At 45.0% G+C, this 21,763-nt stretch overlaps 1 protein-coding gene across 1 annotated transcript; it reads right to left on the bottom strand.

The window, feature by feature from the left end:
- Positions 1-1,028: 1,028 nt before the first annotated feature.
- LOC136524717 (uncharacterized) lies at positions 1,029-1,931 on the bottom strand. Its single transcript, XM_066517980.1, has 3 exons — positions 1,830-1,931; positions 1,407-1,646; positions 1,029-1,217 (listed from the first exon to the last, which is right to left on the bottom strand). The coding sequence occupies exons 1-3, from the start codon at positions 1,929-1,931 to the stop codon at positions 1,029-1,031; spliced, it is 531 nt and encodes a 176-aa protein (XP_066374077.1).
- Positions 1,932-21,763: the final 19,832 nt, after the last annotated feature.

The raw sequence follows: 21,763 nt of genomic DNA on the forward strand, positions 1-21,763 counted from the left end.
ACGTAGAGTAAGAGGGCCTCGTCCATGGCCGGAGGTATTAGGACAGGAGGATTGGTGAGCAGCCTCTTGAGTCTGTCGAGGGCTTCCTCAGCCTCGGGGGTCCAAGAAAAACGCTCGGACTTTCTCAAGAGTCGGTACAGGGGCAACCCTTTTTCGCTGAGGCGCAAGATGAAGCGGCTCAAGGCCGCAAGGCATCCCATGACCCTCTGCACTCCCTTGATGTCTCTGATTGGTCCCATGTTGGTTATGGTCGAGACCTTCTCTGGGTTGGCCTCAATGCCGCGTTCCGAGACTATGAATCCCAAGAGCATGCCTCGGGGGACCCCGAACACACACTTCTCGGGATTGAGCTTGATGCCCTTCTCTCTAAGGCATTTGAAGGTTATCCTTAAGTCATTGACGAGACCCTTGGCTTTTCTAGTCTTGACCACGATGTCGTCTACGTAGGCCTTGACGGTTCGCCCAATGTTGTCGCCAAAGACCTGGGTCATGCATCGTTGGTACGTGGCACCTGCGTTTCTGAGGCCGAAGGGCATTGTCACGTAGCAGTACATGCTGAATGGTGTGATGAAAGAAGTCGCGAGCTGGTCAGACTCTTTCATCTTGATCTGATGGTAACCAGAATATGCATCGAGGAAAGACAAGGTCTCGCACCCTGCGGTGGAATCAACGATTTGATCGATTCGAGGTAATGGGAAGGGGACCTTTGGACAGGCTTTGTTCAAACCGGTGTAGTCTACGCACATCCTCCATTTCCCATTTTTCTTCTTGACCAACACAGGGTTAGCCAACCACTCTGGGTGGGACACTTCCTTGATGAACCCGGCCGCCAAGAGCTTCTGTATCTCCTCATCGATGGCCCTACGCTTTTCCTCGTTGAAACGGCGCAGGCGTTGCCTCGCCGGTCTAGATCCAGCCTGGATGTCTAGGGCGTGCTCGGTGACTTCCCTTGGTATGCCCAGCATGTCCGAGGGACTCCATGCGAATATGTCAGCGTTTGCACAGAGAAAGTCGACGAGCATGGCTTCCTATTTGATGTCGAGGGTGGCGCTGACCCTCAGCGCTTGGTCGTCGAGGCAGGCGGGGTCGATTGGGATGAGCTTAATGGTTTCAGTGGGCTTGAATGCCCCTGCGCGACGCTTGGTGTTAGGCACCTCGCCACTGAGTTGGTCGAGGTGGGCGATGAGGGTCTCGGCCTCCGCAAGAGCCTCGGCGTACTCGATGCATTCAACGTCATAGTCGTATGCATGTTCGTATGTGGACTCAATCATGATGACACCGCTAGGGCCTGGCATCTTGAGCTTGAGGTAGGTATAGTTGGGCACTGCCATGAACTTGGCATAGCACGGCCACCCCAGAATGGCGTGGTAGGCTCCCCCGAACCTGACTACCTCGAAGGTGAGGACTTCCTTGCGGTAGTTGGAGGGGGTGCCGAAGCAGATAGGAAGGTCGATGCGCCCGAGGGGCCACGTGCGCTTCCTTGGCACGATGCCGTGGAAGGGTGCGATGTCACCTCGGAGCCTCAACCGGTTGATCTCCAAGAGCTCTAGGGTGTTGGCGTAGAGGATGTTGAGGCCGCTGCCTCCGTCCATCAACACCTTGGAGAGTCGGGTGTTGCCGATGATCGGGTCGACGACTAGTGGGTACTACCCAGGATTCGGAATATGGTCAGGGTGGTCATCTTGATCGAAGGTGATCGCCTCTCGAGACCAGTCAAGGTACTAGGGGGTGGCCACCTTGATCAAGAAGACCTCTCGGCGCTCCCTCTTGCGCTGTCGCGCCGTAAGGCATGCCGAGGGCCCACCAAAGATCATGAAGGCATTGCGTACCTCAGGAAACCCATCGTCCTTGCCTTCGTCTCGGTCGCCGGCGCCCTTCTGCTTGGCGTCATCATCGGGGAGCCCAAGCCTGGCGTAGTAACGCCGCAGCATGGTGCAATCCTCGAGAGCATGCTTGACCGGGCTCTGGTGGTAAGGGCAGGGTTTCTTGAGCATGTCGTCGAAGGGCCTAGGGCCTCTGAAGCCTTGGGGGTTCTTGTGTTCCGCGGCTGTGACTAGGTCAGCCTCCAGGACCTCCTACTTCCCCAAGCGCCCCTTTTTCTTTCTCTTAGGGAGGTGGGAGGCTGAGGCCTTGGGGGCCTCGTCCCTCCGCTTACCCTTGGTGTCGGTGTCAGGGAAGATGGCTCCGACAGCCTCTTCACCCGAGGTGAAGCTGGTGGCGATGTCGAGAAGCGCAGCAGCAGAGCACGGCACATTCCGACCTAACTCTCGGACCAAGTCCCGGCAAGTGGTGCCGGAGAGGAAAGCTTGGACGATCTCCGAATCGCCAACGCTGGGCAACTCGGTGCACTGTTTGGAGAAGCGCCAGATGAAGTCTCGGAGAGACTCGTCCGGCTTCTGGCGACAGCTCTTAAGATCCCAAGAGTTCCTAGGGCGCACGTATGTGCCCTGGAAGTTCCCGACGAAGATCCTAACCAAGTCACGCCAGTCGTGGATTTGCGAGGGAGGAAGGTGCTCGAGCTAGGCTCATGCCGAGTCCGACAGGAGCAAGGGGAGATTGCGGATGATGAGCAGGTCATCGTCTGCGCCACCTAGCTAGCAGGTCAGGCGGTAATCAGCAAGCCAGAGCTCTGGGTTGGTCTCGCCGCTGTACTTCGCGAGATTGGCCGACTGCCGGAACCGGGCGGGGAAAGGAGCAGCGCGGATGGCCCTACTGAAGACTCGAGGGCCTGGCAGTTCAGAGGAAGGACTACGGTCCTCCCCGCTATCGTAGCGACCGCCTTGGTGTGGGTGGTAGCCCCGGGCAGGCCCCTCGTTGTCGTGGCGTCGTTGCCTACTGACCACCTCGTGGTCTCCCTGCACCTCGCGTCGATTGCCGAGGTGGTCCAGAAGCATGGGGACCCTATGGGCTATTGGCGCTCGGTCAGGCTCGAGACGAGCCAGGGCTTCCCTGTCCTACCGAGGCGGTGCCGTGGGAAGGTTCGAGGCGCCCCCGTGCCGTCGGGAGGCGGAACTCTCGGCCTGCTGAACCACAGCGGTCTCTAGGAGATCGCGGAGCTCGCCACGGACCCGCTGCCCCTCCGTGGTAGAAGGCTCGGGCATTGCACGGACCAGCATTGCCGCAGCTGTGACGTTCTGGCTGGCACGATTGAAGACTGGGGGTTGCTCACTCCCTTCGTCATCATGGACGCGGTGATGCACATCGCGGGCCCTTCGTCGAGCTCCCCCGCGTTTGCCGCGGCCTCGCTGTTCTTGTTTGAGAGAGTCTCGAAGTTGCTGCAGAAGGAGTTGGTCTTGTTCGACCTTGGCCTGGAGCTCACGGAGCTGCTCTAGGTCTGGGCGCTGAGGTTGTGCAAGAGTGACATTCTTATTTCGTGCGGCCGGCAGGACATTGCGTGGGGGCATAGCGGCGCCTGCCCCTAGACGAAGCGGGGAGCAGCTACCTGCCCCCTCATCCTCTTTGTCGGCCCTCGGCATCCTGAGCCCGATGTGAAAACACTCACAAGTGGGGTCGTAAGTGCCTTCGTCGTCGGAGTCGGAGTAGCCGAGGCAGTAGTCGCTTGCGGCCAAGAACTGGCGCAAAGCCCCAGGTTCGTGGAGTCTGGAGAAATCCACTCCGAGCCATGCCTCATCCTCATCCGAGGGGTCAGCGTGGGTGCTCAGGTCGAGAGCGAAGCGCTGGTGACGTTCCAAGGGATCCTCATGAGCGGCAGTGTAAGCATAGGCGTAAGAGGCGGCGGCATTTCTCAACCCAAAGGGGTATGGGGATGGTGCCGTCGCCAGATTCTGCTCCACCGGGGTCGGTTCTTTAGGGAGTGGTGGAGCGGAGCTTGATGACTGGGCATCGCCGTGTGTCACCGGTGATTTTCCTTTGTCCAAGCTCAGGCTAGACAGGTCCCCAGCCAGGGACTCTATGCCAACAGCTGGTTGTAGGATATCAGCGGGGAGTGGCGCGTCACCCTGGGCTCGCGTAGCGCCGGGGTGGCCTTGCTCGTGTTGTGCCTGGCGAGCGCGGCGAGAGCGGCCGCCCGGGCGCCGCCTACGCATGGGCTACCGGTGCGCAACTTCATCGTCGAACGGTGGGGCTCGAGGTGTGAGGAGTACCATGTCGTACTCATGCCCTAGAGACATGAACTCTAGGCTCTCGAACCAAACTACGGTGCCGAGACGCAATGGTCATACAGGGTCTGCCATCCAGAACCTGCTGGGATGACGAAACTGACACGCTGAAGCCCCTACCTAGCGCGCCAACTGTCGGTGTTTCGGACCGGGGGGGTCCTCAACCGACTAGTGAATTTGTTCTGCGTGCTCCTGATTCCGGATGGTGATGCAAAGAGACACAAGATTTATACTGGTTCAGGCAATCGGTGCCCTACGTCCAGTCTAAGAGATCGAACTTGTATTCCTTGCACCGAAGTGCTCGTAGTAGGGGGTTACAAGCTAAGGGAGAGAAGGAACTAGTCCCAGGTCTTAGCAGGGTGTCGTGTGGGCCGTCTGAGACATTGCTCTCAGGCGGCTGGAATATGTGCGCGTGTGTTACCTCGTCCCCCCCTCTAAGTGGCCCAAGTCCTCTCCTTTTATAGTTGAAGGGAGGACAAGGACCGTACATGTATTACTATGCAGCATCGTGCCAATAGGGGTGGCACGTCCGAGCCCTGTGGCCCATTTCTGTGGCGGCGTGGTCGTAGGAGTGGTCCGTCCTTGGAGTACTGGGGCAGCGGGGTTGTCCCATCAGATCCTATACGTCGTGGGAGCCCCAGGAATGCCTCGGAGTGGACATGGCGGCGAATGTGCAAGCCACTATGGAAGGACTGTGCGCGAGACCGGGACTTAGTTGGTGCCGAGACCTGCACTGCGATGGGGAGGTCTCGGCAGGCACGAACCCCAAGATCACCGAGGCCCTGGTGTACAGTGCTGAGGCCTTGAGCGAGTGGCTGATCATGGGTAAAGTGTTAGGACACAGTGGTCGGTAATCCTCGTCCCCCGTCGTACCCTGTCCTAGCCAGTATGGTGCGGATCGTGGACATAGTGTTAGGACACAGTGGCTAGTAACCCCCGCCGTGCCCTGTCCTGGCCGGTATGGCGCTGATGCGACTTCGGATCGCGTCGGTCATTCTGTGGCGTTGAGCCACCGTCCGGCTGAGATTGCGGGAGTGGTTGAAGTATTAATGAGACATGACGTGCTGTCGGGAGGTTGACTGAGGCGGGGAGCGACGGGCTACAGACGAGTCGGCCTCGAGCGACACGGAGAATGAGGCCTCATGTGAAACGGAGATCAGGCTTCTTACCGAGGCCTCGCGCGATACGGAGAATGCACCTCCTACCGAGGCCTTCTGTGGAGAGCCTCGGGCGAGGCGGAGACAGCGTATCCTGCCGAGGCCTTCTCCAGAGAGCCTCGGGCGAAGCAGAGTTTGCGTCAAGATGCCGAGACCTCCTGCTCGAGGCTCGAGGCAAGGAGGAAAAGGACCCAGTGGGCTCGGTCGTGGCTCGTGAGGGGCCCACGACTTGCCTTCTAGTTTTTATTTATTAGATGGGACTTTAGCGACCCTTTCGATGTTTGCTTGGGGTACCCCGTTCTAAGGTACCCGACACTTGAGTACACTTGAATCAAGTAATTATGAAATGTTTTCATTTGTTTCAGTCTTGCAGTAATCAATTATGGGCAAGTGGTTGTGAAATTAAGTGCACTTGCAAGTTCTCTTAAGCCTCAAGGAAAGGTCCATTACTTTGTAGTGAATGCTTTGTGCAGATTGTTATTCCATAGGAAACACCCTAAGAATTCTTACAAGCATTATTTCTTCTCTAAAGTTGGTGTAAGTGTCATTTATTTCTTTTTTTTCTCAATTACATGTGGTAACTATATCAAATAAAATAATATTGGCCAATCTGTTTTTGTAGGACTATTTTATTAGAAATCACGGTCCTAATGATAGCAAGGAGAAGGAGCTATATGAGAATGCAGTGAAATGCTTTAAGGGTGCTTGTCGTGCAAGGTCATTAGCATACAGCCAATATGTGAGTAACACATCCTTTTAAAAAATTTAAGCTTTAGCACATATGTTGTGTGCATTGCAGTTGTGCTAATAATCCCTTCTTTTTCATTATGTGTTATTTTGTCAGCTTTATTTTTCAATTCTATTCCATGATCGGTGGTATGTCGCTGTTGTGTATTTCAATCGAAGATTGATTGTAATCTTGGATTCTTGTACTTTACATTTTGGAGCAGACTCACATTTCAATAAAGCTATCCGTGATGAATTTGTAAGTAGCAGCAGCACATGGATTCACATCATTTTGTTTGAATGCAATGTGAAATTTTGTTCAAATAAGAAAAAATATATATATGCACTCTAATTATTTCCTCTACCCGCTTTTAGATACCAAACTTGACCACAATCTAGAGTGAAGTTGTTCAAATTGACTTTGAAGTTATCTATGCAGATGTACCTCAACAGACTGAGAAGTAGGTTAAGTACAGTCTTTTTTTAATTTTTTTAGATCATATCATTTTGTGTGGTGCTTATAATATTCTGTCTTGTCTCTCTCATACCTTGTTTCAGCTTTAGCAATGATAGTGGTATCTTTGCGATGAAGAATCTAGAGCTTTGGGAGCTAAATGTCTATTTGATGGACAAGTTTTCTGAAGCTGATATTGGGCATCTTCGTATCAAGTACGTCAATGACATGATTTTCAATGAATACAATAGTTCTGATGATGGTTGATCTAAAGTGATGAAATATGATGCTGAGGTAATACTAGTTGCAATGTCAGTTTGTGTATTGTTCCATCATGTACTCAATTGATAGTTGTTTCTAATATTTTTTTCTCAGGTCTACGAAAAGTACTATAAGAGAGCATGATCTGCGTGTTGTGTTTAGATCTTGTGTTTAGGTTCCTGTCATGTAGTGTGTAGGTTCATGCTATGAGTGCATGGTACTTTGTAAAGAAGCAGCTACGTTGATGAGAATAGTCGGTGCTCAAATGGTTGTAAATATTAATCTACAGTCAAGAGGCTAAACTAAAGTGGATGATAATATTTGGTTGGATGGTTTGTTTGGATGCTTGATGTTAACTGTTTTTTACCATTATTCTAAGTTTATGTCCTTCTATGTTAGTGTGTCTTTTTTGTCCACTATGTGTCAGTGTAGTAACCTTTGATAGCGAAGACAAGGACAAGCTTGAGGGTTGTGGAGGTCTCTCTTGTTCTTCTAAAGATGACAGTCTGATCCGGTTAGTGATCTTACATGCATTACCTTTTTTTAGTTTGAGCATGATATACTGTACTGAATGTGATGTATGTTGTATTGACACATGCTTTCTCCCATTACTTGTTGTAAATATTTGGTTGTTTTCAGTTACCAATGGAGGAAGTTCGCCCTTAGAGGTGGAACTCTTATCAGGAGCAGCAACCTATTTGAGGAAGTTGCTTTTTCTTGAAGTTATATAGTTTGGTGTGTGTTCTTCCATTTACTTGTTCTGTGTGAGTGAGCTATGTATATAGGTAAATATTAGTCTTTCTGACAAGTGATTACAAGTCAATATCATTTGTGATTTGTGTTAGCACATTTTCGAATCTGTTTATTTTGATTTGTGCCAACACACACCTCTTATTTATCCTTGTCCTTTCATAGAAAAAATTGTCTCTTGTGATCTGTGCTAAAACACGTTGAAATCTGTTTTTGTAATTTGTGCCAACATACACTAAGTTTTTGTCCTTGTCCTTTTATAGAAAAAAAATTGTCTCTTGTGATTTGTGCTAACACTTCATGAACATTGATAATTCTGATTTGTGCCAACGCACATCTCATTTTTGTCCTTGTCCTTACATAGAAAAAATTGTTTAATGTGATTTGTGCTAACACATATTGAAGTTTGTTTTTTGTGATTTGTGCCAGCACACACCAATTTTTTATCCTTGTTATTTCATAGAAAAAAAATTATCTCTTATGATTTGTGCTAACATACCCTAGCTCTGGATGATAGGGTTGATGATGGATTGTTGTTTCTCAATGACATTAAAAAATGATGTTCAATTGTGGTTTCTCAGTGTAAGTGTAATGTAGCTATCTAGTGAAACTAGCACTGATTGCTTGGGGGTACTACTTTTCTCTAATCATTTGTTTTGATATTTGCAGTGAAAATGCTGGTTTGCTTGCTTTGACACATGTTGGTAGCTGGAGAGTAGTTCAGATATCTACAGGCTTCATGATTTTCTTCTCTATCCTTGGTAATGTACAATCCTGTTTCTGACTTTGGTTACAGTTTCAGTGTTGAACAAAAGGAATCATAAGTAAAGCATAGACTGACACTCCTCACAGTACCTACTCTGTTCTTGAATTTCAGTATCATGGCTAACTGGCTGTAAATTTGTAATTTGACTTTCAACATTCTTTTTATGTATAAATGATTGAACCTGTGTATTTTGTCAACAAGCACAGTTGTTCTGCAAGCTACCATGCATGCTCACAGCTGCTTCTGTTCTAGAGCTCACCTTCTGGGGCATCAAAAGGGGCTATGACTTAAGCTTCACATTCTCCTACTTCACCACCTCCTACATGTTCCAGTGAGGGAATTTAGGTGGCCTCTTGAGGACACCTGAGACCGTTGCAAAATTTCAGGTGAGCATGTTGTTTTTCAAGTTGACATATGAAGCTGTTGAGGTTCATGGACCTCCTATTGTCCCACCTCTGCTTGTATTGGTAAACCATACTGGATTCAGTGCAAATTTAACTCTAGTGCACAACTATAGAAATAAGATGCATACACAACATACTACTAAATTTTCAAGTGTTCTGTTACTAATAAAATATGTTGTTCATCAAAACCAGACAAATAAAACATTCGGTTACACAATTGCAATCACCAACAATGTAATTTGCAGCTATTGGGCACTACAATTTTAGTTCTCAGCATATGCAATTGTAGTTCTGGGCATAATTTAATTTAAGAATATAACATCCTGTTCATTAAATAAATTACATAAATTAATTGGCCACTGAATTTGACTGTATCCCTCCTTCTGATTGATAAATTTCACTTTCCTTTTGTTGATCATCTTTAATTACCATGTCCTCAGTGTTCTGTTGCTTGGTGATCAATGCTACCATTTGTTGTTTCCTTCCTCTTCTTTCTTTTTGGCTTCACCGGGGAGCCTACAAAATATTATTAGTTCACATAAATATGAATTTTTGTATTTGGATTCAAATTCTATTTGTATGTACTGAAATTGTATTTGTATGTACTGAAATTTTTTACCTACACTGTCTGTGTCATTTGTTTTCTTCTTTTTCTTTTTTCTGCTGCCCCCAGTTTCTTCTTTATTTCTTCTATATGTGTCTTCATTCTGACAGGTTTAGGTGACCTTCTCTTTCTCTGAATTCTTTGTGGATCATCTATTTTAGTCTGTGGATCTCCAGTTTGTGCTGCTATAGTTTCTCCTTCATTTTCTTGCTGGTCATTTTGTGCTTCACCTATTTGCTGAGCAGATAACATTCTATCTAAATTGATTTCCATCTTGTCAAATTCTACCATAAGGTATTCTATGGCTTCCTCTTTTTTTGATCCTTTTGAATTCAATATTGTTGACTTCCTGGATAATATGTTGAATCTCAACAATGAGCTTGTTGCAACTGTTTCTTCTTCTTGTCTTTCAACATGTACCTTCATATCATTTTTTCTCCACCTATCTAAGAAGTATTTGTCTGGAATTATGCTGATTTCCTTTTTAATGATTATTTTCAGGATATGAGAGCAGAGTATCCCATCTTTGCTGAATTTTGCACATATGCAGGTAAATTCTTCTTCGCCTTCTGTTAGGTCAGTGTTTACTGTATATCTCCTAAACCTATGAACCTTCTAAATCTAGTTACTTTTTTGCCACACCTCAAATGTTTTCCCATCTTCGGTTTCCCTATAGTTGAGCCTTGATGTTGCTTTCAGTTGTAGCTGAAACTTTTTGAATATGTTTATGTTGTATAGCTGTGGTGCCTGCTGCTCTATTCTGTAGCCAAATATAAATTCCTTTAGCCTTTTCTGGTTGCTATAGCTGTCCTCCAGCCTTTCTGCTCGATTTATGGTATCAACAATCCAACTGTACTCTTTCAGAAAGCTAATGATAGTATAGATTGGCCCTACATTATCTTTGAACCTAGCATTTGTTGTCTCACTCCTGGATGTGGTCTGTATGAAAGGGAAGAAGTCATTTTTGTAGTAGACCGGGATAAACCTTTTCCTCATTTCCCACATTTTGGAAAAGTAGTGATTCCCTTGAATGTTTCTTTCCTCAATCATTCTCTTCCAAAGTCGTTCAAATTCTTCCACTATTAGACTATTGTTCACTATATCTTTGAAGTCTTCATATAGTTTTTCGTTTGCTGCAAAGACCTTGACATTCTTATTGTAGCATTTGGTCTTTATGTGGAACAAGCAATTTCTGTGCTTTGTGTTTATGAAGACTTGCTCTATTGCTGATTTCATCACCATGTCTTGGTCTATGATGATTGTTTGAGGGTGTTTTCCTCCCATTGCTTCAAGGAAAGTTTGAAATACCCACTTAAAAGTATCCACTGTCTTATCAAGTAGGAAAGCACATCTGAAAAGGCAACTTTGCCTATGTCATGTGATTCCAACAAATGGTGCAAAAGGTAAGTTGTATCGGTTGGTCATATATATCGTGTCAAAACTTACACATTCTCCATAATCTGCATAATATTTCATAGAAGAACAGTCTGCCAAGAACAAGTTTCTCACTCTCTTGTCCTTATCTAAATCAAACTTGTAAAAGAAAGACGGATCCTCAGTTTGTTTCTTTCTGAAATAATCCAGTACTTGTGTCATATCTGATCCTTTAACTTCTCTGTTCAGCTTTGTCCTATAGTTGCTGATATCTTTCTTTTTCATTGGTAGAGCTATAAGCCCCTCTCTCAGATACGATAGAATAGAAACCATCTTTCTAGTCGGGATATTGTTATCATTTAGAGTCTTGATAAGTTATTTTTCCATTTCTGTCATATACTTGTGACCAGAAAATAGCTAATCCCTGTCTCCAGGGCATAGCTCATGATTATGCTCCAAATCAAGAGTTTTAATCTTCCATACACCTCCTTCTTCTTTCACCATCATAACACAAGGACAATCTGACTTCTGCTGAACATTTGTTTTCCTTCTCCTTACCGATTTTTTTCCAATATCCTTGTCTACTTCAGCTTCTTCTTGCTCTAAAGACTTTTGTTCCTTTTCTTTTCCTTGACGATTGCATCTCATTATCACTTTGACTACCTCATTATTTCTCTTCATACTTTGAGTTCTTGTCGTGTGTGTTATGGCAACTTGAAATCTAGCTAGGAACGCATAGAAGTTGAAGAAATAGTGAGCATCATCCCTAGTCTTAAATTCCATCGATAGCTGTGGGGTGTACTTGCTGTTGATTGGTTCCTTGTTGCCTTCAAATGCTACAACCTGCTCATTTTTTATGAATTGTTCAATCTCTTCCACCGTTAGTTCCTAGTTGCCATTTACATGCTCATTATCATATGTTATAGCTGATGTAATATCTGAACTTGTTGGTTCTGTTGCTATGATCCTCAAGTCATTTTCTCCCATTTTTGGTTGATCATCTTGATTTTCATGCTACACCTGTAAATATATTAGCAGCAATCTTAGTTTTTGAGTAATGTCATTTATAATACAAATAATTTTTTTTCAGTGTGGACTAAAATAGTTGAAGAGACCATTTTTATGTAGCTCATCAATCTCCATGTTATTGAATACATCAGTTTGCCAATGGTATTGTTGAATTCTAGATCTATCATCATCAGGTATGCTTGTTGTTCCTCCATCATCATCAGCGATGATTGCCATTTCTCCATCCTATTTTTGTAAAGATAAGTTTTACTTTGATGCCAATACATATTTGTATTGGTTATAAATATAATTAAATTGGCTCAGCTGTCTGTATCTACCTCATATGACATTCTTGACTCTAATATTGACCAGTCAGTTTGTGGTCCAAAGATTCCATCTAGATCTTCAAGGCTCATATTCTGTTTTATTTGTTTGATAATGAGAATGGTTACCATTTATAATATAACACAACTAGTTTGACAAGCATATATAATATAGTTTTACCTCATTCCTATCATTTCCAAGTATCATCTTTGTTAATGATCCTTGCATCTCTTCATGTTGCTGCACAGTTTATAATGAAGCATTGAAATTACAGTCCTATTATACTGAATTTACATTGCACATATATGTGTAATTTACATATATCTAAATTGTATTTTTTGTATACTGGTATTATAAATTTTACCTGTGTATTCCTATCAGTCTGATTATCCTTCTGAGAGTTCATCATCTATTCCAGCATAAGTTTAGTGTAGCATCCCTGCATTGAGATATATTTTAGTCCAAAAACAACCTTTTTATCTTGGCTCTCCTGGGAGTAAGCAATGATTTTGCTCACCTTTTTGTATCCGTAGAAACAGTCAATTGAACAATTTGTGCCTCCAAATACTTGATATGGAGCTGACTGCACTGCCTTTATTGCTTCTGTAGCATGTGAGTTCATTGGTGTTGGATAATCATCAACTCTGCTTGTTGTCATATACATACTATTCTGCTTCATAAAAAAAAGAGCACCTGAGTACTTCTTTTGCTTTTTATCAGATCTTCTTAATTTTTCATTGCATCTATGAAATGTGTTTTTTTACCTCAAGTAATTGATCAAACTGGACTGGTGCTTGTATCAAATGCATTAGGGAATCAAATGAGTGCTAAAGTAAAATGTAGAATTCAATAGTTGGCATATTTTTATTGTTTATGACTGCATTTTAAATTAGGAGTTATTTTACCTCATACATGTCCTTGGTGTTGACATCATTGTTGCTGTATCCTTGCACTTTCTTAGAATTCTAAATTTGATATTGTGGCTCTGACATTTGCTCCTGTCTTGTACCTCTTCCTTTGTTCTTATTCTGTTAAAACATCTAAAATTGTGTAAGATGTAATCTGCTGCTCATACAATCACCTATAAATAGTTAGAATCAGTGTTGTTGTAATCAGGGCTGTTAAAACATCGACTAGGGCTATTGTAAGTAGTTAGAATCAGCTATAAATAGAAAGCATAGTTTGCCACATTCAGAGTTCACAGCTGCTTCTTGCAGCTCATTGTAGTGTGTGTGGGCTGTTCTCACCCCCTTGTTTGCAACATCCAAAAATGCTTGTTTAATCAGTATAATTGCATTACAAAAAAATACCAGTTGCACTATTTGAAATGTGCAATTTTTTTGGTATTCTGTAATTTTGTTTCCTGAGTTCCTTAATTTGTGAATCTATAATTCTGATTCCTGAATTTGGTTGCAGCAAATACTAGCAGTCTTAGATTACATCTTCATGAGGAAGTCAGTGTGCTTACCTTAGCTATTGAGGTTAGTGGTTCCCCTTCAATCTGTTGGTTGCTTGCCCCTTTTCTTTGCTCTGCTTGCCCCACGCAGAGGAGATCTTCATCTTTGATATGCTGGTTGTTTTCTCTTTTCCCCTGCTCTGCGTGGGGGATATGATCTAATCTGCACGCAGAGCAGTGCTCTGCTTGCCCCCACACAGAGATCTGATCTCCACACAGAGCAGAGGCTTCCCCCTATTTGCTCTGCTTGTTTCCCAAGTATATCGATTGCTATTTTTAGGCTTATGTGCTGGTACATTTTTAGTGGGCCTCTTTGTCTTCTTAGTTATTGGGCTCTGGGCTGACTTACTCTTTACTTAGACATAAGACAACCATAAAAAAAGTTGGATAGAAGACAATAGCAAAAGACAAAAACTACATAGTCGTGGGCCTTGTTTGCCTGATGGAATTTATGTGTTACATTCTCCTAAAACACACATTTTTTCCTGTGTTTCAATTCATGTGTTTCTTAGACATCCAACAACCATGTGCTAGCTAGTCCAAAAACACATGGTTTTTCTTGTGTTGGAATCAGTGTGTTTTACATGCAGCCAACAACCATGTGTTGGCTTGTGCTAAAACACACGTTTGTAGGGTAGACAGACTCAAAAAGAATTATATTATATCAAAAAGGGAGCGTTCTGTCATAGGCTTGCCGGTGGGCTGCAACATGGAATCCATATAGATATCCGATGGGCAACTCTAGTTTTTATGTCCCTCTTTGGATCATTCTTTGTCTTCGAAGGCAAAAAGAAAAAAAAATTGATCACCGAGAAAAGCCTACTTTGAGATATTTTATTAAGGAGAAAACTCAAATAAAGGGTCAAGAAAAAGCCACAAACCTTGGCTATTAATAACAACATACTATACCCACTTTTTAGATCTCGCCGGTATGCCTAGAGAGGATAATGGGACCCAATCCTGATTCCTCGTGGAGAATTCTCCTATTAAGAGACGGGGATGGGGAAAAGTTAGTCCTCATGAGGAATAAAATAGGGAAATCTCTCCGGGCTTTGCGGGGATGGAGACACAAAACCATCCTCTGTCCCTGTTCCCCGTGTCCCCGCCCTATGAAGCCATTTCTTGTAGTAATCTTACACCAGTATATTATTTTAATATAGACATAGTGTACTAGACATATGTATATCTATTGATAATTTGATATCTTTTAATGATAAGTTGATGGATTTTCTAAGGTGCTCGTTGTTAATCTATTATTATTTTTGTTATAATTGATAAGCTTAAGTGGGAATGGGGAATCTCCGTAAGGATTAATTCCCCGGTGGAGATGGAACAACAACAACAAAGCCTTTAAGTCCCAAACAAATTGGGGTAGGCTAGAGTTGAAACCCAGCAGAAACAATCAAGGTTCAGGCACGTGAATAGCTATCTTCCAAGCACTCCTATCTAAGGCTAAGTCTTTGGGTATATTTCATCCTTTCAAGTCTCCTTTTATTGCCTCTACCCAAGTCAACTTCGGTCTCCCTCTGCCTCTCTTCACGTTACTATCCTGGCTTATGATTCCACTACGCACCAGTGCCTCTGGAGGTCTCCGTTGGACATGTCCAAACCATATCAACCGGTGTTAGACAAGCTTTTTTCAATTGGTGCTACCCCTAATCTATCACGCATATCATCGTTTTGAACTCGATCCCTTCTTGTATGACCGCAAATCCAACGCAACATACGTATTTTCGCGACACTTATCTGTTGAACTTGTCGTCTTTTCATAGGCCAACATTATGCACCATACAACATAGCAGGTCTAATCGCCGTCCTATAAAACTTGCCTTTTAGCTTCTGTGGTATCCTTTTGTCACATAGGACACCAGATGCTTGCCGCCACTTCATCCACCCTGCTTTGAGTCTATGGCTAACATCTTCATCAATATCCCCGTCTCTCTATAGCATTGATCCTAAATATCGAAAGGTATCCTTCCTAGGCACTACTTGACCTTCCAAATTAATATCTTCCTCCTCCCAAATAGTAGTGCCGAAGTCACATCTCATATACTCAGTTTTAGTTCTACTGAGTCTAAAACCTTTGGACTCCAAAGTCTCCCGCCATAACTCCAGTTTTTGATTCACTCCTGTTCGGCTTTCATCAACTAGCACTACATCATCTGCAAAAAGCATACACCAAGGGATGTCCCCTTGTATGTCCCTTGTAACCTCATCCATCACTAAGGCAAACAAATAAGGGCTCAAAGCTGACCCTTGATGTAGTCCTATCTTAATCGGGAAGTTATTCGTGTCTCCATCACTTGTTCGAACTCTAGTCACAACATTGTTGTATATGTCCTTAATGAGCCCAACGTACTTCGTTGGGACTTTATGTTTGTCCAAAGCCCACCACATAACATTTATTGGTATTTTATCATAAGCTTTCTCCAAGTCAATAAAAACCATGTGTAGGTCCTTCTTCTTCTCCCTATACCGCTCCATAACTTGTCTTATTAAGAAAATGGCTTCCATGGTTGACCTTTTGGGCATGAAACCAAATTGGTTCATAGAGACCCGCGTTATTGCTCTCAAGCGATGCTCGATAACTCTCTCCCATAGCTTCATAGTATGGCTCATCAACTTAATTCCCCGGTAATTAGTACAACTTTGAATATCCCCTTTATTCTTGTAGATCGGTACCAATATACTTCTCCTCCACTCATCAGGCATCTTGTTCGATCGAAAAATATGGTTGAACAGCTTGGTTAGCCATATTATAGCTATGTCCTCGAGGCATCTCCACACCTCGATTGGGATACCATCCGGTCCCATCGCCTTACCTCCTTTCATCATTTTCAACACCTCTCTGACCTCAGATTCTTAGATTCTCCGCACAAAGCGCCTATTGGTGTTATCAAAAGAGTCATCCAACTGAAAGGTTGTGTCTGTATTCCCACCATTGAACAATTTGTCAAAATACTCTTGCCATCGATGTCGGATCTCATCCTCCTTCACCAAGAGATGCTCACTTTCATCCTTAATGCACTTAACTTGGTTGAAGTCCCTTGTCTTTCTCTCACGAACCCTAGCCATCCTATAAATGTCCTTCTCTCCTTCCTTCATACTCAAACGTTGGTAAAGATCCTCGTATGCTCTACCCTTTGCCACACTTACAGCTCGCTTTGTAGTCTTCTTTGCCACCTTGTACTTCTCTATGCTGTCCACACTTCTATCATGGTACAAGCGTCTATAGTACTCTTTCTTCTCCTTAATAGCCCTTTGGACTTTCTCGTTCCACCACCAAGTATCTTTAGCCTCGCCTCCACTTCCTTTGGTTACTCCACACACCTCTGAGGCCACCTTCCGAATGTTGGTTGCCATCTTCTCCCACATGTTGTTTATGTCCTCTTCTTCCTTCCAAGAGCCCTCTTTGATAACTCTTTCTCTGAATACCTCTGACGTCTCTCCTTTTAGTTTCCACCACTTTGTTCTTTCAATCTTAGCTTGTTTATCCCTACAGGCACGCACCTGAAAACGAAAGTCTGCCACCAAAAGCTTATGTTGAGAAACAACACACTCCCCTGGTATCACCTTGCAACCCAAGCATGCTTGTTTGTCCTTTCTTCTTGTGAGGACAAAGTCAATCTGGCTAGAGTGTTGTCCGCTACTGAAGGTCACTAGATGAGATTCTCTTTTTCTAAAGAAAGTGTTGGCTATCATCAGGTCAAAAGCTACCGCGAAGTCCAGAACGTCCTCCCCCTCCTGATTCCTACTACCATACCTAAAACCTCCATGAACTGCCTCGAAACCTGTGCTTGTAGTACCTACATGGCCATTAAGATCTTCTCCTATAAAAAGCTTCTCACTACTGGGTACATCTCTAATCAGGCCATCTAAGTCTTTCCAGAACTGTCTCTTAGCACTCTCGTCGAGGCCTACTTGGGGGGCATACGCACTAATTACGTTCAAGACCATATCACCAATGACAAGCTTGACTAAGATAATCCTATCTCCTTGCCTTCTCACTCCCACCACACTATTCTTGAGGCTCTTATCAATCAAAACTCCTACTCCATTTCTATTTGCAACTGTCCCTGTGTACCAAAGCTTGAAACCTGTATTGTCCACCTCCTTCGCTTTCTGACCCTTCCATTTAGTCTCTTGAACGCATAATATATTTACACGCCTCCTAGTCGCGGTATCAACTAATTCTCTTAACTTACCTGTAAGCGACCCTACATTCCAACTGCCTAAATAGATCCTAGTTGGTTCGACTAGCTTCCTTACCCTTCGCACCCGTCGAATCAGATGTGAAGACCCTTGCTTATTTTTCACTACACCCGGGCGCCGATGTAGCGCGCCACTAAGGATGCGACGACCCGATCCTTGATCACTTGACACCGTGCTCAGATCACGACACGACGCGTCACGGGGGTGACGACCCGACCCTTGCTCATTTAACACCATACCCGGGTTCCGATACGGCACGTCGCTAAGAGGGTTACGCCCAACGATTTTCTTTCGGGTTTCATCTCCATTAGAGTGGCTAGATTTAACGTTGGCTCGCCACGCCTATCACAACCCTCCTCCTTTACCAGGGCTTGGGACCTGCTATGTTGAGACAACATAGGCGGAGTTCCGGTGGAGATGGAAATGGAGAAAAATTATCCATGTTGACATTTGCGGGGACGGGTACAAGGAAAATTCTCCCCCATGAGGACGGAATGGGGACCTGACCCTCGATGGAGAATTCTACATTGACATCTCTACATATGTCCATTGATAGCCATATACCATAGTTACTTCTTTAATCTCAAGATTTATCGACTCAGTCTTTTATAAAATGAAAAGGGTTATAAATAGATTTTTTTTTCAAAATTTGGGTATCAAATACTCCCTTCATTCCAAATTAGAATACATTTTGGTTTTTCAGATGCGTAGCTTTTGCTATGACTTAGATATCCATCAAGTCTACATACCTAGTGAAAATAATATATATAGAAAACCAAAACATCTTATGATTTAGAACAAGAGGGTAAGAAAGATTTTTTTTTCTAGTATCAAATAAAAAAGGGATTGGAGTTAAAAGGGCCGACCCAGAGAAAATGAATTCGATTCGGATTCTGTGTAACCGGACGGGTACGGGGGCTCCTCGCCTTCCTGTTCCCCCCACGGAAACTCGAGACTGGTGAAATCCACAGCAGCCGCAGGCCCACAGCCCCTATCCTTCCGGTCCCAATCCTTCCGGCTTCAATTCCAGCAGATCCGAGTTCGAATTTGCGCCAGCGACGATGACTGTTGTCCCGGCGTCAAGCGCTTCGGGGATGGGGACTCGATCGCGGGCGCGGAGGGCCACTGACTGCGCTGGGACGCTGAAGACGACGAAGAAGGTGGCGACCGCGTCGGTGGGTGGTGGGGTCCAGAAGAGGAGGAGGCCGGCGAGCGCGTCGGATGGTGGGATCCAGAAGAGGAGGAGGCCGCCGAGCGTGTCGGAGGGGGATGAGGTCCCCAAGGCGGCGGGGAAGACCTTGGCTGAGGCGAGTTTGATCCTGAAGCTGAAGAAGGAGGCGTTTGGGGCGATAGACCTCTGGAAGCAGAGGTATGTCCCGGGGGCGCTGGAGCGCTGGGTGAAGGCCAAGGAGAAGGAGGCCAAGGCGGAGGAGGCGCAGCCGACGAAGATGGTGCTCAAGACGAGGTTGTCCCGGGAGTTCATAGACCTCTTGAGGATGCAGCAGCCAGGTCTCATCAAGGACGTTCCCGCCGAGGAGTTTGCCGGCCAGCCTGAGTCATTCCGCCGTCTCCACGCCATGCAGAAGTACATCGACGGCAAGATGTACGCCTACCAGCACAAGAGCCAGGGGTACGCGGAGGACGAAGACGAGGTCACCACCGGCGGCGAGTCTTCCTACCTATTGCAGGAATACAGGGGTTAGGTCGTAGTCGAGAAAATTGCTATTATAGGACACGAAACAATAGCCTTTGCTATTATAGGACTTAAATCGTTGACTTCGCTAAAACGACATTTGAAACGTTGGCTTCTTATTCTAGATAACATTTGATATATTTCTTCCCTTTATTAATCAAAATACATGTATTTTAGTCTTCTTATGACCCTTCTACCCTTCTGCTTTTATATCGTAGATCGATCGTATCCATTCATCAACCGACGTTCCTCCTTTCCCGACACCGCCGTTCCTTTTTTCCCCTCCTCCCGACGCCGCCTAGGAAGCCGTAGTAGGCCGAGGACCTGCACCACGTGCAGCAGCAGCCCGTCAGCCCCGTCGCCGATCAGGCCGTGGTCGCGATGGCGGGGGACAGGCCGGTCGACCAGAGCGACGCGGCGGCCATCTAGGTCTGTTTCTGTCTTTTTTCTGTGTTTCGAGAGAGATCGATTAGTCCAATGTTGCTGACCTAGCTAGCTAGCACTTGCCTGGGACGTCCAGCACTTGCCTGACACGTCTAGCACTTGCCTGACACGTCTAGCACGAGATCGATTAGTCCAATGTTGTTGTCAGATTCTAGCTAGCACTCGCCTGGGACGTCCAGCACTTGCCTGACACGTCTAGCACGAGATCGATTAGTCCAATGTTGCTGTCAGATTCTAGCTAGCACTCGCCTGGGACGTCCAGCACTTGCCTGACACGTCTAGCACGAGATCGATTAGCTAGCACTCGCCTGACAAGTCCAGCACTTGCCTGACACGTCTAGCACTCGCCTGACAAGTGTAAATCATTTAGCTTGGTTCCTGACTTCGCTTTTCATTTGCTTTTTCTTTTCCTGCTGGGATAGTCTGCTGACCGGCGGATGTGGGAAGTACCTGGTTCGTCCTGTGTCTGGCACTGGTTTAAGTGAGAAGTGACTTTAGGGATTGTTTGTCATTTTCCTTTTCCATGGTGGGGATTTTTCAGCGCAAGTCTAGTCAAGTGGAAATAGATTTAGTTGATACGATTACATGTTCTGCTGAATTCAGGTAGTCATACCAGATGGGTGATATGTATTGGACTGGGGATACAATGCTTAATATCTAAACTCATCTGTAATTTGTCTTCAGGCATTGGCCGGCCCTGGCATGGCCGCGCTGGCAGCAGAAGGCGTGGACGCGGCAGTAGAAGGTCCAACAAAAGGTCTGGACGAGCCGGCAGAAGGCATGTCCACTGCTCTAGCCCTAACGAGATAGCTGCTTCCAACTGCTCCTCTTCCGGCAGTAGAGTGCAACCTTCCTGTTCTTGAAGTGCAAAGGTATATATGCTTGTATGCTTTCTGTTTGTTTTTTACCACGATAGTAGTACATATTAGTTACAGTTTATTTCCCTTGTTTAGGTCCCAAATAGATCATGTGGAAAATATGGAAAGAGTTGATTGGGATACGATACAAATAGTGGAGACACATGATGACGAATGTCGTATTGCACTTATGAGTGAGTCGTAGATTTATGAGCTTTTAGGCTTGACAGAGGAGGGCACAACAAATATACATGCACAAGGCTTTGATTGCCGAATGGATGAAGAGGGGAATGATAATGAGATTGGGCAAGATACTGATGGTGCTGCCATTCCTACTAGTGATGCCGTGCCAGGTGAGATGGTCATTTTATATGATAAGAACAACCCATCAATGGAGGTAGGAACACTGTACCCAACAATGGAGGAGTTCAAGCTGGCAGTGCGGCAATTTGCCATCAATAAGGAGTTCAGTTTAGGAGTAGAGAAGTCATGTAAGATGAGATATAGGGTTTTTTGCAAGTCTGGTGATGAAGATTGCCCTTGCCCTTGGAGGATAAATGGCACTAAACAAAAAGGCCAAGCCACTGTGGAGGTGAATAATTTTTTTATTATTTCATTAATTCTACTTGTTATGTAAATTAATATCAATCTCATTGATTTTTTATTTTGCAGGTAATCGTCTTAGTCGATAAGCACGAGTGTGTGTCCAGCATGAGGCAGATAACTACAACTTCAAGTTGCAAGTGGGTAGCTAGCAAGGCTGTGAGTATCCTTAGAGCCGATCCAAATATTGGTGCTAAGGAATTGCAAAAGAAGTTGGAGACAGATCACAAGTGTCAAATTGCATATGCCACTGTATGGCGGGGTAAACAAAGAGCTCTTGAAGAGGTTTATGGCAAATGGGAAGAGAGTTTTGAGCTATTATTTAGGTGGAAGGCCGAGGTAATGAAGCGGTGCCCTAGGAGTGTCGTTGAGATTGAGGTACTTGAGGTGGATGGTCAAATATATTTCCACCATTTTTTTTGTGCTCTTAAGCCATGCATTGATGGTTTTTTAGAAGGTTGTAGGCCTCATTTGAGCATAGATGCTACATCACTTAATGAAAGGTGGAATGGTCACTTGGCCGTAGCTGTAGCAGTTGATTGTCACAATTGG

This window comes from Miscanthus floridulus, chromosome 18, assembly GCF_019320115.1.
Source record: "Miscanthus floridulus cultivar M001 chromosome 18, ASM1932011v1, whole genome shotgun sequence".
NCBI classification, from domain to species: domain Eukaryota; kingdom Viridiplantae; phylum Streptophyta; class Magnoliopsida; order Poales; family Poaceae; genus Miscanthus; species Miscanthus floridulus.

Excerpts from the sequence above, each read along its gene's own strand:
- LOC136524717 (XM_066517980.1), bottom strand. The coding sequence starts at position 1,931 with ATGCTGCGGCGTTACTACGCCAGGCTTGGGCTCCCCGATGATGACGCC. Across the intron at positions 1,647-1,829 it reads AGGACGATGGGTTTCCTGAG|TACCCACTAGTCGTCGACCC; the intron begins GTACGCAATGCC and ends AATCCTGGGTAG. Across the intron at positions 1,218-1,406 it reads CCTCCAACTACCGCAAGGAA|TACGCCGAGGCTCTTGCGGA; the intron begins GTCCTCACCTTC and ends GAATGCATCGAG.